At 39.6% G+C, this 18,017-nt stretch overlaps 1 protein-coding gene across 1 annotated transcript in view; it reads left to right on the top strand.

Annotated features, from left to right (window-relative positions):
* Positions 1–11,993: 11,993 nt before the first annotated feature.
* plch2a (phospholipase C, eta 2a) overlaps positions 11,994–18,017 on the top strand; it is a 71,478-nt gene continuing 65,454 nt past the window's right edge. Inside the window, 1 exon segment of the mRNA XM_085394206.1 lies at positions 11,994–12,244. Coding sequence (XP_085250332.1) covers positions 12,052–12,244 — 193 coding nt within the window. The 5' untranslated portion in view covers positions 11,994–12,051.

The raw sequence follows: 18,017 nt of genomic DNA, 5'->3' as shown, positions 1-18,017 counted from the left end.
GATGTTGCTTTGACTGTTGTCCTCGTTTTTATAGTTCTCTCATGGATTGCATTGATCATGACTGAATGGAACACCCTCACACTCACACTTGTATTGTTTTTCCTACCGGCTCTGTCTCCTGTGCACATTTCCTAATAAATGTGCAGACATGAAAGTTTCTTTTTTTTAAAGAAACTTTCAAGTAGATATAGAATAAATTTATTAGGGTTCGAGCACTAAAACTCCCAGAGCCATTTTGTATCTACTCTGTTTATTTTTTCGTCACATGAATTTCCTTTTGTGTGTGTGTGTGACTGCGTAATGTGTAATGTTTGTGACAGCGTTTCAGTAATGTGTGTGAGAGCGTTTCTGTATTGTGCGTGAGAGCGTTTAAGCAGTGTGTGTGACAGCATTTCAGTATTGTGTATGAGAGCGTTTCAATTGTGTGTGTGAGACCGTTTCAGTATTGTGTGTGTGAGAGCGTTTCAGTAATGTGTGTAAAAGCGTTTCAGTAATGTGTGTGAGAGCGTTTCTGTAATGTATGTGTGAGAGTGTTTCAGAAATATGTGTGAGAGCGTTTCAGTAATGTGTGTAACTGCATTTCAGTAATTTGTGTTAGAGCGTTTCAGTAATGTGTGTGAGAGCATTTCAGTAATGTGTGTGAGACCGTTTCAGTATTGTGTGTGTAAAAGCGTTTCAGTAATGTGTGTGAGAGCGTTTCAGTAATGTGTGTAAAAGCGTTTCAGTAATGTGTGTAACTGCATTTCAGTAATTTGTGTTAGAGCGTTTCAGTAATGTGTGTGAGAGCATTTCAGTAATGTGTGTAAAAGCGTTTCAGTAATGTGTGTGAGAGCGTTTCCGTAATGTATGTGTGAGAGTGTTTCAGAAATATGTGTGAGAGCGTTTCAGTAATGTGTGTAACTGCATTTCAGTAATTTGTGTTAGAGCGTTTCAGTAATGTGTGTGACAGTGTTTCAGTAATGTGTGTGAGAGCGTTTCAGTAATGTGTGTAACTGCATTTCAGTAGTTTGTGTTAGAGCGTTTCAGTAATGTGTGTGAGAGCATTTCAGTAATGTGTGTGAGACCGTTTCAGTAGTGTGTGTGAGAGCGTTTCACGTTTAAAATCACTGTCCATTTTAAAACCCAGGTCGGTAACAACAGGTTTAAAATAGACTTCCAAATCTACAGAGGAGAAGTCAGAGGGACCACTGGGTCCAAACACCAACACCTCTGTTTTATTTTTATTAAAATGTAAAATGTTTAGAGCCAACCAGGCTTTAATGTCATGTAGACATGTCAAGATAGGGTTTATGGAGATGTCATCCTTCTGCTTTAGTGGCAAAAAAATTTGGCAGTCATTGGCATAACAATGAAAAGAGATCCCATGTCTTCTAAGGATGGAACCCAGAGGCAATAAATACAGTAAAAACAGCAGTGGCCCTAAAACTGAGCCCTGTGGGACGCCGCATGACAGAGAAACAGAAGATGATTCGGAACCGAGAAGGCTGACAGAGACAGTTCTCTTGGCCAAATAAGACCTAAGCCAATTAAGTGCAGTGCCACCAATACCCACAGGATCATTTAATCGAGAAATTAGAATATTGTGGTCTACTGTGTCAAAGGCAGCAGCTAGGTCAAGCAAGACCAGAACAACATGGTTACCAGAATCACATGCCAGAAGGATGTCATTAAAAGCCCTTAATAATCCTGATTCTGTGCTATAAAGGGTTTAAAAACCTGACTGAAAAACCTCAAGGATGCCATTATCATCTAGAAAATCTTTCAGTTGACTAAAAACAATTTTCTCTAAAACCTTGGAAAGTAAAGGCAGCTTATAATTGGCTAAAACTGTGTGATCAAGGCCAGGTTTATTAAGCAATGGCTGCACTACTGCATGTTTGAAATTTGCAGGAACCACACTAGAAGACACACTGCTGTTAATAATGTCAAGGACATACTGTCCTATACTAGGAAAAAATTCTTTAAAGAATTCTGGAGGGAAAGGATCCTGTGGGGAACCTGCGGGCCTTATACGGCAAACCACATCCTCTAAAGTGGAGAGTGTCACAAAATCAAACTGAGTAAAAACGGCAGTGCAAGGGACAGAGACAGAGGGGTCAGAGTCAGGAGCTGACACCTGCAGTTAATCCTTTTCCCACCTCCATTCTGCTCGATGATATTCCCTCTTAACAGCACCAGTGCTCTCATTAAACCAAGGCTCGGGTTTAGCCTTGGGCTGCCTGGTTTTTAAAGGAGCTACATAGACTATGATTGTTTGACAGCAAGTATAAAACCAGGAATTAGGCTCTTCTGTGTCAGAGGAGACGAAGTCAGAAGGGCCACCGAGCTGATTAAAAGCAACAGAAAATTGTGCGGCAGTGGAGGGATTAATAACCCGACAGCGCCGAGCAGAATTGCCAGATTTAACTGCAGTATGTTTAAAAACAACGTTGAATAACACAGGCATATGATCTGAAAGTGCACACTCACAAATCTCCAGGTTAGTGACAGGCAGATCATATGACAGGACAACCCATATGGAAAAGATATATATAAATCTTATAAAGTTTGTATCTGTCTTGTGTGAAACTTGTATGAAAAGCATACAAGAGTGAAAACAGATATAAGAGCCCTTGGAAATGTATATAAATGAAACTTGTATGTTTTGGATACTTACTAAAACAATATATGAAAGTGGCCACTTTCATGAGTAAATCATATAAGCCTTATATGATTCACTAGATGAAGTAAGCCAAATCTTATGCAAGTCTTTTAAGTTTTTCTATTTTTTTTCGATATGGGAAGATCCAGAGTGTGTCCGTGCTCATGTATTGTGTGTGAGAGCGTTTCAATAATAATGTCCCTTACAGTACATCATAGACAGGCACCAAGCAAATGGTGGACACCAGAGGTGAGGGGAGCCATTAGAGCAGGGCGATATGACTAAAAATATTTATCACGATATACATTTGAAAATTTGCGATAACGATATAACTGATGATATAATTGACACTAGACAAAATACTTTACAACATCACAATTTTATTAGTGCAAACAAAAAAACATCTATGTATTTTCACTTAAACAAACAGCTGTATTTTATGTGCATTAAAGTTATATAAAATTTAACAGTGCAAATGCAAATTCCTTGCTGACAGTTTACCCAAAAGGCATTTCCAGTGGAAATTGGCCGATATAGCCTCAGCATAACCATGTATAATATCCACAAAACTTAAAAAGAGGTTATACACACACACAATGGTAATATTATGTTGAAGCACAGTACGTATCACTCCGCGAGGCTCCTGCCTACGGTAGCTGTAATGCTCCGACAATCCATCTAGCGGTGCGGGTTCGTAGCTTAGCAAAGTCGTACTAAAACATTTGACAGATTTTCGAGCGCTGTGTACATAAAATCGTTTCGAGGTCAGTAAACACAACCAGAGTTCATACATAAGGCACACGGGATTATAAGGGGCACTGTCGACTTTCAGAAAAATCAAAGGATTGATTTTAAGTGTGCCGTATTTTCCAAAAAACACGGTAATAACGACAGCCCGCTAGCATGCTCTACCAAAAATAGTGCTTTGTTGTGTATCTGACGGACGAAAGCCAAACCAGTTCCACACTGAAGTTGCAGCAATTTTACAAGCCAATTCTGGTTCATCAGAATCAGAATACTTTATTCATCCCGAGGGAAATTAGGGTTACAGCGAGCAGCACGCTAATGGCGCATGCGCACTTACAAAGGAACCTTCTGACCAACTTTACACAAACATCACATTGGGCAGACATGTCAGAAAGGTAGGCTGATAGGAAAAAACAACGAAAATACACTACATGAGGTAAGAGGAGGAGAAAAAAAACTCCACTCAGACTGAGCTCCTAGTGGGAGAACAGTTTGATAACAGAAAAAACACCTCAGCACAAAAGCACATGACTATCAATACACCATAGAAACACAAGACAAGCAACAGGGGCGGGTAAAGGGTGAGAGAGAGCCGGTGTAGACAGCGCATCCGGTCCTGCAGCATCTGTGCTGGTCCAGTTGACTGCTATTTTCCCCGGTAGGGCACAAGCATCGAAGGCGTTGGAAAGGGAGGGGAGATGAGTGAGTGCTTATCAGTGTAAGTGTATGTGTGTGCGTGTCCATAGTTTAGCTGAGACAGTGTCCTTCGGCCTATCAGGCTAAGTAAACAGTCCTCCAGCCAATCCAGGTGTCCTTGCATGGGATGGGAAGAATAGCCGTAACACAGTCATTATCAGGGAGTGATTGTTCGGCTCCAGCCTTGGGCCTGCAGCTGGCGCCGTGATGGGGATCCGCAATGTTTATGTTGGTTTTGTTCATTTCCATGCGAGCAGCCCAGGAGAATTTTTCAGGCTGCTCTTTAACACTCCGACACTGGCCTCTCGATCTCCCGTTGGAGAGCCGCGAGCCTCCCCATGATGGTATCAAACTTCTGTTCCATGGTGTTATCGTTCTTTTGATTCCGAGACCTCACAACTGCAGTGATCCGTTCCGCGATGTTTTCCAACTGTCGCTCAAGGGTCTCATTTTGAGCAGGCCTCTCTCTGATGTTTCCCCTCATACGCTCAATGGTGTTGTTTTGAGCCTTCACAGCAGCTGCAAGCGTCTCCAAGGTGTTGACCATATTACGTTCGTTGTGAGAGGTTGCGCCTCGTTCCATTTCAATTCCAGCGGGCAGCCTTGGGGGGGGGTTTGAACAGCCGGTTCCGCTCTCTTATTTCTCCGATAAACCAGGGCTAAGCCAACTCCGATCAGCATGAACCCTGTTATCATGGTTCCGAATAGGTAGATATCTTCAGCGTCCTCGATCAACAGTCCCGCCAGGCACATGATCCTCCAGTTCTGCCACCCGTCCATCGTGTATCCGGCAGGGAAAGTCCCTCCAGGGCACTCAGGCTCTCCCGAGCCCAGATTCTCGTTGAGAAAAGGGTGTCAATAGCATTCAGAGACCAGTTGATCATCCGTTTCATTCAACGATCCACGTTCGCCCTTCACATTCTCCGTTGCCGTCATGCTTTTTCCGCCATGTGCGTATGAAAACAAAGGCACTGCGCATGCGCGTTTTACCCATATTCTATCGCGATATTTCATTTTCCTATCATTGCCCAACATTATACCGATATTACTGTGAACGGTAGGATATTCTGGGAAGATGGCGGAGTGAGCGGTTCAACTTGAGTGGGCTCCGAGGCTTTTCCTGAAAAGAACCTCCTTTATGTCTTGACCGCAATCAAGTAAACCGGAATTAGAAGCAGACTAGTTATACTTCATCTCTAAAACTCAAAAACGTCCTCCCTGTGTTTCTCTCCGTCATTCTCGGCCACCTTCTCCGAAGCGGCGAAATGGCTAACATTAACAAAGATCATGGCTACCACCTAGCGGCTCTTCGACAGGCGTGCGACGAAGAAGATATTGAATGGATGGATCAGCAGCACGACTTATCACAAGACAGACCGCAAGCTGATCGACACCACACACCGGTTAAAAGTCCTGTTAAGATCTCCCAATTCTTTGAATCTTTGGGCTGAAGGAAGGACAATACTCGGTGTATAAATGCTCAATCAACAATCATTTATTTCCATACAATGAGCATAAACCATCCGGATGGGGAGACATGCATGCAGAGGGTCACAGCAAATCTCAAAATGGTGACTGGTTACTCAGCTTCTTATAGCCTCTAGTGGCCCCCACCTAGTCGTAAGAGCCTAAACATTCACATTCTTTCTCTGTTATGGCGCCTAAGTTATGACCTCGGCTCCCTGTCTTTCTGCTCTCTGTAAAGGTGGGGGTATGGAATGTGGTCTGTTTCTTCTATTATCGGCACAAGGTCCTCTACACACAACATTCTCTTCATGATTTAGCAGTCTGAAATGTCAAGAAACAGTGTAACACATTCACAGTAGATCAAGGGTACAGGGTAATGTACACCTGTCTAACAAATCCAAAAATGGTCACATTCTTTTAACCCAAAAATATAATGGAAACTAAGCTACATACACAGCACACAATCTAGACGAAAGGATATTATATGACCTACAGCAGTTACCATAATTCAACTATTTTAACTACAAATATAAGATAACATATGATAACAGAATAATCTCACAGTCCAAATCCTAAGAAAATGAAGGCTAACGAATCACAGACGCAAAACGAAGTTTCAAACACAGTTCTCCTCAACGCTATCCAAAAACTGGTATGTAAATTCGACACCCAAAGTGAACATTTAAAGAATTATGAATTCCAGCTGCAAGAAAACACAGACGCTGTAAGAAAAGTAAAGGAGTCTGTGGATGCTAATACGGAAGCTATTAAATCTGTGGTGGAAGATGTGAAACGTATTAAAACGCAGATGGCGACGCTGAAAAAAGAGAACGAGGCTCTTCAGGAAATGTGTCTGGAGCATGCTAGATACAAACGGAGATGGTCTTTGCTGCTAACTGGCGTTCCTGAAAAGGAGGGGGAAAGCATGAGAGAAGAAATAATCAGAATTCTGACCAAGATCATTTCTGCGAACGCCGAGCAGCTATACAACACAGTGGATACAGTGCACCGGCTGGGTCAGAAGGGACGAGTTGGTGACAAACCCAGGCTGATTGTCATACAGTTTGCCATGAGAACTGTTCGAGACCTAGTGTGGAAGATGTCCAAGGAGGCGCAGTTCTGCAAGGAGAAGAAGATTCGGTTTAGAGAGGACTTTTGTAAGGAAGACAGACAAAGCCCGCAAACGTCTGTGGCCGAGGGTGGAGGAGGCAAGGAGCAGAGGGCTCAAAGCTTTCCTGAAGGACGGATATGCTGTCATCGATGGTCGTCAAATCAAAGAATGAAAGAACTTTATAACGACCTAGATAAGAAGGTATAACTGTTCAACTAAATTTAAGCCGGTAACTTGCTCAATGGTCCTTAACTTTCACTGGGTTTATTAGTTAATAGGAGGTAAAACGTTCCATATTCAATGGTTCTTTCAATATTTTCTTTAAATGTTCGAGGTTTAAGAAGTAACATAAAGCGTAAAGCGATTTTTCTTTTTTGTAAGGAACAGCCTAACACAAATTGTTTTTTATTTCAAGAGACACACAGTAGTAAAGATGATCATATATTTTGGAGAAAGCAGTGGGGAAGCGGTGATATTTATTTATCTCATGGTACCTCTCATTCAGCAGGAGTGGCTATTTTTCTACATCGTTTTAATGGAAGAGTTATTGATCATAAAGGTGATGAGGAAGGTCATTGGTTAATGGTTAACATAGAGTTGGATGATACTAAGTACATTTTAGTAAATGTTTATGGGTTCAACAATAGAGCTAAAAACCGGAAATTAATTTCTGATTTGAAAAGAATGATAGAAAAATGGAAGATCATTTATTCAATTGAAAAAGTCGTTGTTGCAGGTGACTTTAATATGGTACTAGATGAAAAACTGGATAGATTTCCAACTAAATATAACTCTTCTCATTTTAACCAAATAATAATGGATTTCTCCTGCACCCTCAACCTAATCGATATCTGGCGTAACTTAAACCCAGAAAAACTGCATTACACCTGGAGTAATTCTGAGCGCTCTCAATGCTCAAGACTGGATTATTGCTTAATAACTGGTAGTCTCTTCCCCCTATCATCCAACTGTAAGATTCTTCACTCCCCTGTTACTGACCATTGTGCCATAACACTTTCAATCTCCCCGGATAATAGATTATCAGAACCGAAGAATTCTCACTCGAAGTTTAACAGTAACCTCTTAAGAAGCTCATCTTTTTGTATAAAAATTAAATTCTTAATAGGAGAGGTAAAAGCAATGGAGGATTTTTCTTCTACTAGTAAATGGGAATGGTTGAAGTTTAATCTCAGAAAAATTGCCAGTGAAGAAGGAAAATTAATGGCTAATAAAAGGAGACAGAAACAGGCTGAAATCACCGCAAAAATAAGTTCATTGTGCAATTTATCACATCTGACAGAGGAAAACTCTATAGAACTAAACCAGTTGCAGTACAAACTAGATGAACTTTATACAGACAAAGCAAAAGGTGCCTTCATTCGTTCAAGGGCTAAATAGATTGAGGAGGGGGAAAATAATTCTTCTTATTTCTTTAACCTGGAGAAAACTAGACAAACAAAAAAAAACTATAATGAAGTTACAAATTAATAATACCCTGACTGAAGACCAACAGACTCTAAACAACTATATTACCGAGTTCTTTTCAGCCCTCTACACTACAAATTATTCCAGTTCGGAGACTTATTCTTTTTTTTAGCTCTATCCATGGAAAAATTCCTCAAATTGACACACACTTTAAAAATCTCAATGAGTCTGAAATCACTTTAACTGAATTGGATACTGCTGTTTCCCAAATGGCGAGTGGTAAATCACCAGGTCCCGACGGAATCACGATTGAATTTTACAGATATTTCTGGAGTGACATTAAAGATCTATTACTAGAGGTGTTTAATGAATGTGTAAATAATCAGATGCTATCTCCAACTGAAACGAGGAATAATTTCTTTACTTCCTAAACCAAACAAGGACTCTATTCTTTTAGATAACTGGAGACCTATCACACTTCTTTGCTGTGATTACAAATTGTTAGCTCATGTCTATGCCAACAGATTAAAAACAGGAATAACTCAAATAATAGATGAGACACAGTCAGCCTTTATAAAAGGACGTCATATCCATCATCATACCCGTTTAGTATTAGATATGTTGGATTACAATCATATAATTCCTCATGATAGCCTTATTTTATTTCTTGATTTCTTTAAAGCTTTTGATTCTTTGGAGCATAATTTTTTATTTAAAGCTCTGGAGGCTGTGGGTTTTGGTCCCAGATTTGTTAGTGTAGTGAAAATGTTGTACAGAGATATGACAAGTAGTATTGCACTCAATCAAGGGTTTTCTAATAGTTTTAAAATTAATCGTGGCATTCGGCAGGGATGCCCTATTAGCCCGTTATTGTTTATTGTTACAGCAGAAATGCTTGCCATTTATATCAAACTCTCTTCAGATCTGGAAGGCATAAACATTCTTGATAAAGAATTTAAAATTAGTCAATTTGCTGATGACACTGCCTTATTTCTGAGGAATGTAAATATGGTCTCTACTGCAATTAATAAAATTCTTTCATTCTCAAAAGCATCCGGCTTAACACTAAACCTTAAAAAATGTGAAATCTTAGCTGTACACAGCTGTAATCACAGTACTATTAACAATATTCCAGTAAAGAGGAGGTAAAATACCTTGGTTTAATAATCAGTAAAAATACTAATGATCGAGAGAATAATAACATAACTCCTAGATTAAATGTAGTTAAAAAAATATTTAATCATTGGTTAACACGTGATTTATCCATATTAGGTCGTATCTTACTGTCTAAAGCAAGACTCATATACCCCTGTTATTCAATTTTTACATCTCCTAAAATGGTTAAACTGTCCAATTCTATTATATTCAGCTTTATCTGGAAGAATAAAACACATTATATACGCAAATCACAATTAGTTAAAGACTATGAAAATGGGGGCTTGAAAGCTTTAGACTTTGAATCCATTATTGCTGCATTCAGGCTCAGATGGATAAAAGACTGCATTTCCTATCCTCAATCTATGTGGTACCATATTCCAAACAAACTCTTTAATAAGGTCGGGGGGTTAGATTTTCTGCTCAGATGTGATTATGAAATATCTAAGATTCCTCTTAAGTTGTCTAGTTTCTATAAGCAAACTTTGAATTTTGGGAAACTAATTTTCACCCACAATTTTTCACCTCACAATTCTGTGTTGTGGAATAATAGGGTTATAGTCATCAATAAGAAGTCCTTATTTAAATCAGACTGGTATGATAGCGGTGTATGTTTTGTTGTTGATCTGCTTGATAAAAATGGAAACTTGCTATCTTATGAAGAATTTATTGATAAGTATAAAATAGACATTTCATTTAATAATTATAATAAGGTTTGTAAAGCACTACCCACACCGTTGTTAAATCTTATCGTAAATACTTTAAAGTATTCACTAATAAGAACATGCTTACCTTCACTGACGATAGGTAATACCTCAATAAAGGACAAACAATTTAATAATAAGTTAATCTCTAATACCTTTAAGCAAATGGTATTCTGCAACTACAATGTCAATGTCAGACATGACCTTGATAGCATGTTGAAAGAAAAGTCATTTTCTTTTTACCTAAAATACCCACTTGTGCCCAAAATGAAAGAAACACACTTCAGAATCATATCCGGCATTTATCCAGTTGGAGAATTCCTGTATAAAAGGTTTAATTTTGAGGCCGACTCTTGTTCTTTCTGTTCTTCCGATCCAGAAACACTAGAGCATCTATTTTTTACTTGTCAGTATGTTAATGCTTTTTGGTTTGAAATACACTGTTGGGTTTCACTCAGAATTTCCAATATACCTGCCTTCACATCTAAGGATATTCTTTACTTTATGGACAATCTGGATTCTGAAATCTCAGATGTTGTCAATTTTGTAATAGTACTATGTAAGTTTTTTATTCATTTATGTAAGTGGAAGAATGCCTCTCCTATGTTTACTGTCTCCTTGAATTACTTTTGTCAATATTTTAAGTGACTTAAGCTTATTTCAAATATGAACAAAAAAAACTGCTGTACTATACTGTAAAATCACAAAATACTTGCTATTCTAATTTTCCTGCCTATGTCAAAAGGTCTATGTTCCTTATTACTCGACCCTAGAAACTTTTATTTTCTCCCTGTAAAGTTATGATGACTTGCTGCACCATCTTTATAATGTAAATTGTTACAATTCTGGTCTGTTTCCTTGACTTGTTTTGTATATGAAAATTTCTTTCAATAAAAAAAAAAAAAAAAAAAGTGAACGGTAGGGTATGGCCCAGCCCTTGGAGCCATCAAGCTGAAGAAGGTTTCCTCTACAGCTTGGTTATCCTATGGATGGGCACCAGCAGGCCAAGCAACAAGTACATGAAACAGCAGCTGATGCAAAATCTTGGATGGTATTTTTTTCAGTTTTTCTGTCCCATAGTACAGGTTTAGTGCTGCTGGAGGTTTTTAGCACCACAGTCAGTGAACTCCACACCTAGTGCACAGGCTCACACACAGCAAACATATTTCTGTGAGGTGATAGTATTTAAATGACAAACTACTGATTTTCCACTCCCCCACTCTGCCCACAGGGAGCTTTCCCACTGCTTGTCATCAATCATCAGACTCAGAGGGCCACTAATGTGTCCGCTGCAATAGACAAGAGTCTGCACCCTCTCAGAGTCTCTAAAATCAGATTCTAGCACGATTAAACAACACAGTCGAAGGAGACGTTTCACCTGGTAAAATTAGTCACCTGGGTTTTGTCCTACTTTTCTCTGGACTACCTATAAAACATCAACATTACATCTAGTTGACTTATTTTTTAAGGTCTAATACCAGCACAAAGTGGTGTTTTTAGAGAGAAACACTTTAGAAAACTAAACTGAAAGCTGGAAATGTACTTTTCACTATTCATCAGAGACTTTCTGCATCTGACAGATTAGAAAATATATCCACAACTCAGAATTCCAAAGAGGAATACCATCCTTTACACTAATAATTCCATTAAAGTGATGTCAGTGTGTCAAGGTGTGATATATGAAATCAAACATCCCTTTAGTAAAATGAAAGGATTAGACTAATAAACGTTTGTAAAACTGGGACAAGAGTGTGTATTTTGTATTTTTTTTTAATAGGAAATACTCTAAACACATGCTTTAACATTTAATATTCACATTGTACACAAATGTTGTGTTATAGAGTTTATATTTCCGATATTCTAAAGTGTGCCTCAATGCGACATGCGCATACACGTGCAGGACCCGGCTGCAAAATGACATCCGGCATAATGTTGTTCTGCGATTTGACCATCTGTGGATATGAATACGACAAATTATTAAGCCGCTTTCGTCGCATCTTCTTTCTGTTTTTAAGGCTTTCATAATATTGAAAGTGAAAAAGACCGGCAAGCCCGGAAGTGGACGGTCTCTTTTTAGTCTTATTTAATAATATCCAAAAGCTGTTATGCCACAAATTGCGTCCTTCCACCATTCGGCATGTCTTTGGTATCTCAGGGATGAGTTCCCTAAGTTTCATGTTTATGCCACTCGGGCCAACGTGCGCAAACGAGTATATTATAAACCCAATTTGCTGTCTGAAAACAGTGTTTCAAAATGTCTGCCTGGCAGAATCGTCAAGGCCAAACGCCGAGGTCATGGTGAGTGATCGACCGTTATTTGTACTCCAGTTTTCTTAATCTGCTCAGACTACATACCACACTCCATCACTAATTATGTAAATTTTTATGTCTGTTGTTATTAGTAAATTACTCACTTGGCAGGATTGTATTATATGTTAATAATAATAAGACATCAGGGCAGGTTTTGAGTTCTTGGGTAACATTTTGCCATGTAGTAGTAATAATAATATTAATATGTGTATGGAATGAAGTTAACGGTGTTCAAAGAAGGGTTGGTTGTAGAAGCTCCGCCTGTATTTGTTCGTTAGGTCAGCTAACTAGGTCAGCGATCAGGCTAGGCTGTTGCCAAAGAGTGTTTTCTAACTTCAAGTCGACCCAGAGTTTTCCAATCTGGTTTTGAACTTGTTCACTTGAAAGAGGCGATGTTGAAAACATCAGACCAATTTCAAACATGGACAAATATACTGGCATATTGGAAAGATGGGACAAGATTAAACCCCCAGTACAGACTAAAAGCGCTGACAGATTTCTGTCATTTATTCCAGCAGCTTTTCTTTATCGTGTAGAAAAACTGAGACATGTATTGAGCTGAAGATATCGCACGGATTAAATATGCAGTTTACATCTTTACACTTACAGGGGAATTTTCCTGGTCCATATGTAGGACACCGTGTAAAATGAGTTTGACATCTGTTGTACTAGTTTCTTGTACTGAAATGGCTTCCAGCAAGTCTCAATCTACTAGAGGACATTTGGGATGAGAATAAGAGATTTGCATGGTTGATGTGCAGCTGACAAATTTGAAGCAATGACATGATGACAAATCTTAGATGTTTCCTGCACCTTGGTAAAACTATGCTGCAAAAAATTTAGAGTTCTGAAAGTTCTGAAGGCAATAGGGGGGTCCATCCTGGTACCAAGTTGTACCTAATAAAGTGGCTGGTCAGTGCATATCTTGTGTCATAATGACAAGGCTTGTTATCAACGTGGGCTCAGTGCAGAGAGATATTGAGCTAAGACTGTGCAAACAGTGACAATCCCATGTCTCAACAGTCTGAGACCAAACAGTGGGGTTTATCAGAGATGGAGTGGCCACCTGTTTGTTTAGCTAAATAGAACATAGGATTTCATGCTGGAAATTTTCAATTCAATTCAACTCAATTTTATTTACACAGCACCAAATCACAACAACAGTCGCCTCAAGGCGCTTTATATTGTAAGGTAGACCCTACAATAATACATACAGAGAAAACCCAACAATCATATGACCCCCTATGAGCAAGCACTTTGGCGACAGTGGGAAGGAAAAACTCCCTTTTAACAGGAAGAAACCTCTGGCAGAATCAGGCTCAGGGAGGCGGGGCCATCTGCTGTGGCCTCAGCTCATTCTGCCTTTAAATTCCTAAAATACACAAACACATTTGTACAGTCATTTCGCATGTAAATCAACTGGGTCCAGTTCTCTTGAATGGTGAATGGGAACACGTGATATCTGCATGTTACCTGATACCTGGTGCCTTTTAGAGAGCAGAGCTGTTATGGCATCACCATGTGTAGCATTTCCTGTGCTTGTGGGCATCCTTATTTTTTCATGTGGTATAAGGCGTGTGCTGCCACCATCACCTCCATAAGAGTTGCAGCTGTGGTACATGTGCTGCCTACATTACCTGTGGTACCAGAAAAAGAGGAAAAGTCAAACTGCATCATACGTTTAGTTTTTATGCAATCTGAACATTGATAATATTTGGAATTTTTATTTCTATGTAATCTTGGTTGTAGTTTCATATGGTTTTGTCATTTTTCTACATTAAGCTGTTCTGTCTTCAGTATCTGGTATCTGTTTGTCAAGCTCAGGGATTTCAATCCAAGCCTCTGACATTATTTTGACTCAGTATGCTCACACTGCTGCATCACACAGTCACGAGCCTGGAATTTGACCTGTTTTATGATGAATTTATTAATCTGGTGCAAGATAATGGTAAACTCCTCATATGTACCGATATCTGAGCCCCAGTAAGACGGCAGCTAGGTGCTTTGATTTAGCTGGGACTATGCGATATCTGCAGATGGGTGGGGGTACCTGACACCTCTCTTTCAGAAGAAATGTCCGTTGACACGACTCATATTAAACAGACTTTTTAATTGGTTTTGGAACATTTTTATTATGACCTTGTTAAGCCTTGCTGACTTTTCTCACTCTCTTCCTGTTGGTTGTTGCATTTCAGTTCACACATTTAGCAAATCTCCTGGACTGGGATTACAGCTTGCTAGGGATTTAGGATTTCTGCCTGCCCAACACATGTTGCACAGTTACCTTTGTGAGTTGTGCTTTCATGTCTGTTCTGCTGTCCATTGCTGCATTCTCTCTGTCTTTCATGAGAAGCCAGCCGTTTTGGCTGAGTGTATCCTGGGGACTAAGGAAACAACGACACGGCACCAAAGCTGCATCTTTTTGCTCTGAAATGGAACAATATTGAGATGGTTTTGAGATGAGCAGGTTTGCTGATGCAATAACATTTGAAGATTATTGATAAACTGTTTTAAGTGTTCAGAGAGTGATTATTTTTTTTTTTTTACGTGTGCTTTTTTTCTTTGCATCTGTTTTGAAGCTAAACATGAAAGCAGCCCCTGATATTACTGATAATAATCCTTTTGTTCTTGTGGTTAGTGGAGTTGGATGGTTTACCCGTAAAGAACGTTCACTTTAAAGAAGTTGTGACTTCTTTTTTTTGCAAACTTAATTGACCCAAAGATTATCCACATTGATTCAGATTAACTGTCTTTGGGAACATTTCTGCAACTTCGAGGCAGCATCAAAACCAATCTCTGTTATAAGTGAGCAAATCCGAGATGAACAGCATCTTCAGCGTCAGCCCGCTGTCTTCAGCCCTCGTGTGTACCACCGCTGCTGCAGCGACTGGGGACAAGCCTGGACTTTTGGCTAAAGGTGCTTTTATCACAGAAGAGGACAAAAACAAAGATGTTGTTCCCAATAACAGCCAGCAGCAGGTCTTTCTGACACATGTGGTGGAGGAATTCTTCTGGATAGGCAGCAGCATTGTGGCCTTTTCCAAGTGGAGACTGGGCTACATGGGTAAGCTTAATCACATGTATGTTGCACAGAGGTAGTGTTTCCACAGCTGAGTGGGTTGGGTCTGTTTTAATGAACCCAGGCTGATTCTTTTATTGTGGGAAAGTTCAGAGTCAAACTTTGGTGTGGACCAATGACTAGGCTGAAGAAGAGCTTCATCTACAGAATATGTTGTGGAAGCAAACAAGACCAATCACAGAACTGTAGGATTTGGTTAGTGGGTTTGGCAATTCAAAAGCTAAATTAACCACTCTCTCCTACAGTCGTCCTTCATATTCTCATAACCAGTGACCAGTAATGTGCTGTTTATTAACTGCTATAAAATGCATCTTAAACTTTGTACCAACAGGAAGTTTAAACTGTAGAGTGGAAATAACCCCAACTCTAACAACAGATGATGCTGCAGCAACATTCTTTATAAGAAAACTGGTTCCCAATATTTAACATGTAGGTGCTGTTCAAACGAGATCCCTTTGCTAATTATAGGTTTACTGTAGTCTCTAATTCACTGACACAGTGACTTTGTCAGTCTTCATTATGTCTGTTGCCTCAGTTGGCCCATCTACAGATGGTTCGCTCTGGGCTTAACCCAGTGACCTGACTGAGGAGAATAGCCAAGTCCATCTCCTCGGCCCACATTGTGACTGTTGCAGCAGGTCAGTGGCCACATTCAGGTCATCCTGCCACGTCACTGAGATCCAGGCCTCAACTTTACTTCCATTGCCACCTGTTGTCTGGTTACTGATTTAACTCACAAGGACCACTAATGCCTGTTCAGTTCAGTTTTATTTATATAGCAGCAAACTGCAACAACAGTGGCCTCAAGCTGCTTTATATTATAAGATAAAGACAAAACCCCCAACAAGCATATGACCCCCTATGAGCAACCACTTGGTGACAATTGGAAGGAAAAACTCCCTTTTAACAGGAAGAAACCTCCGGCAGAACCAGGCTCAGGGAGGGGCGGGGCCATCTGCTGCGACTGGTTGGGGATGAGGCAAGGATGGCAGGACAGCAAACACGCTGTGGAAGAGAGACAGAGATTAACAGCACCTCCATGGCTGTTGTGTGGTTTTACTGATGCACATATTGGAATGCCACCCGAGTTTCTTCTGTATCCCACTGTTCAGGCTGCAGGACAGCAGGGACAAGCAGGTCCCCTCTCCAGATTAAGTCCATGTTGGTCAAACTCCCGACTGGACAGCCATTTGTTTTTGCTTCTCATAAGCTAAAATTTAATTAAAGTAAAATGCCTGCAAAAAGATGCAGTTTTTAACAATTGTATGTTTAATTAACAATATATGTGAACATTACATAAAGATAAAAACTTAATAAAGATAATAAAATTAAACCAAAAATAATGGCTGATCTACACGATCTCACCGGGTGTCACCATAACGTAAAACAATATAAAATGTGGACCAAGGAAGGAAGGAAAAAAAGCTGCTGTGTTTGCTTTTTCTATTTATTCTTCATAATGGTAACATTTGTGCATTTAACGTTTTAATAATCTTCAGCTGAGATTGCTGTTTTTTTTTTTTTTGTTTTTTTTTTAAGGTAATCAGGTAAAACGATTATTGTGCTGCATCTCAGTGATGCTCTTTTTCTTTTCACCATTATAGCTGGATAAAGAAAAGTTCTCTTCTTAGGACTTCTGTAGTGTCATTAATCATACATTCAGAGTCTGAGCCTGTTTCTTTTTTTTTTCTTTTTTTTTTTTTTTTATCCATTTGAAATTCCAGCACTTTAAGTGTGAGGTTGTAACCATGGCAACAAGCCCAGACACCCAGTGGTGTCGACTGTACAGCTTTTCTGTGTGACTCATGCTCTAGTTTTGTGTCTAAAAGCTGTTGTTCATGTTTAGGATGCGATTGTCGTGGTTCTGAGCAGGATCAGGCAGCTCTGTAAACATGTCGTTACTGTTAGAGCAGTTACATGTTGAGCTGTAGTTGAGGGCAGATCAGTAACACCACCTGGTTGGAGTGAGAAAACAACAGAGCGGAGCATAAAGGGCATTTTTAATAATGATGGTGTTTTTGATCAGCTGATAATGGGATTGATAACGTGCCAGGATCAGTGGCAGGATCATTTTCTCAAATTCTAATGGACCATTGTCCATCTGCATACAGAATGATAGACGAGTGGGGTTGAGTTTTTCAACTGCACGAAGAAAACCTCGATTTCTACTGGTGTGAAAGCACTGAGCTCTTTGTGGTATTTTGAGTTTTAATGCATAAAAACAACCAACAAGAACAGCTGTGTACCTTCATGTAGGCACAGTTTCCCTGTCATCTGATCTGTGGACTTACTGGAGCTTAGACTCCAATTGTGAACTGTTCAAACTAAGCCAACAGACTGATGCTGTGTTGATTACAGCAGCTTGTGTTACCCGGGCTCAGTCAGCCTCCCACAGGCTGTGTTACCAACAGACAGATGTATTCCTTCATCTCTGTCCTGTGAGGTCTCTGTTATTATTTTCTTACATGATTTGAGGATTTATTGGTGTCATGCTACATTTGTACATTATTTAAATGCATGATTCAAACTGGTTGATTCATGATTTTACTAGCAGGCTGTAGCCACAGGCTACAGTGTTGAAAAGTAACATTTAATTTGGAAACCTGTAACTTTCCAAGCTATGCTACTTGTCTGTGAGCACTCTTTAGCTAACTACACCAGGAAGAAATTTCAAATACTAAA

Source organism: Rhamphochromis longiceps, linkage group LG20 (genome assembly GCF_057381845.1).
Source record: "Rhamphochromis longiceps isolate RC_006_pf linkage group LG20, R_longiceps_female_GT1.1, whole genome shotgun sequence".
Classification (NCBI taxonomy): domain Eukaryota; kingdom Metazoa; phylum Chordata; class Actinopteri; order Cichliformes; family Cichlidae; genus Rhamphochromis; species Rhamphochromis longiceps.
This window is presented reverse-complemented; position numbering and strand designations above follow the sequence as displayed.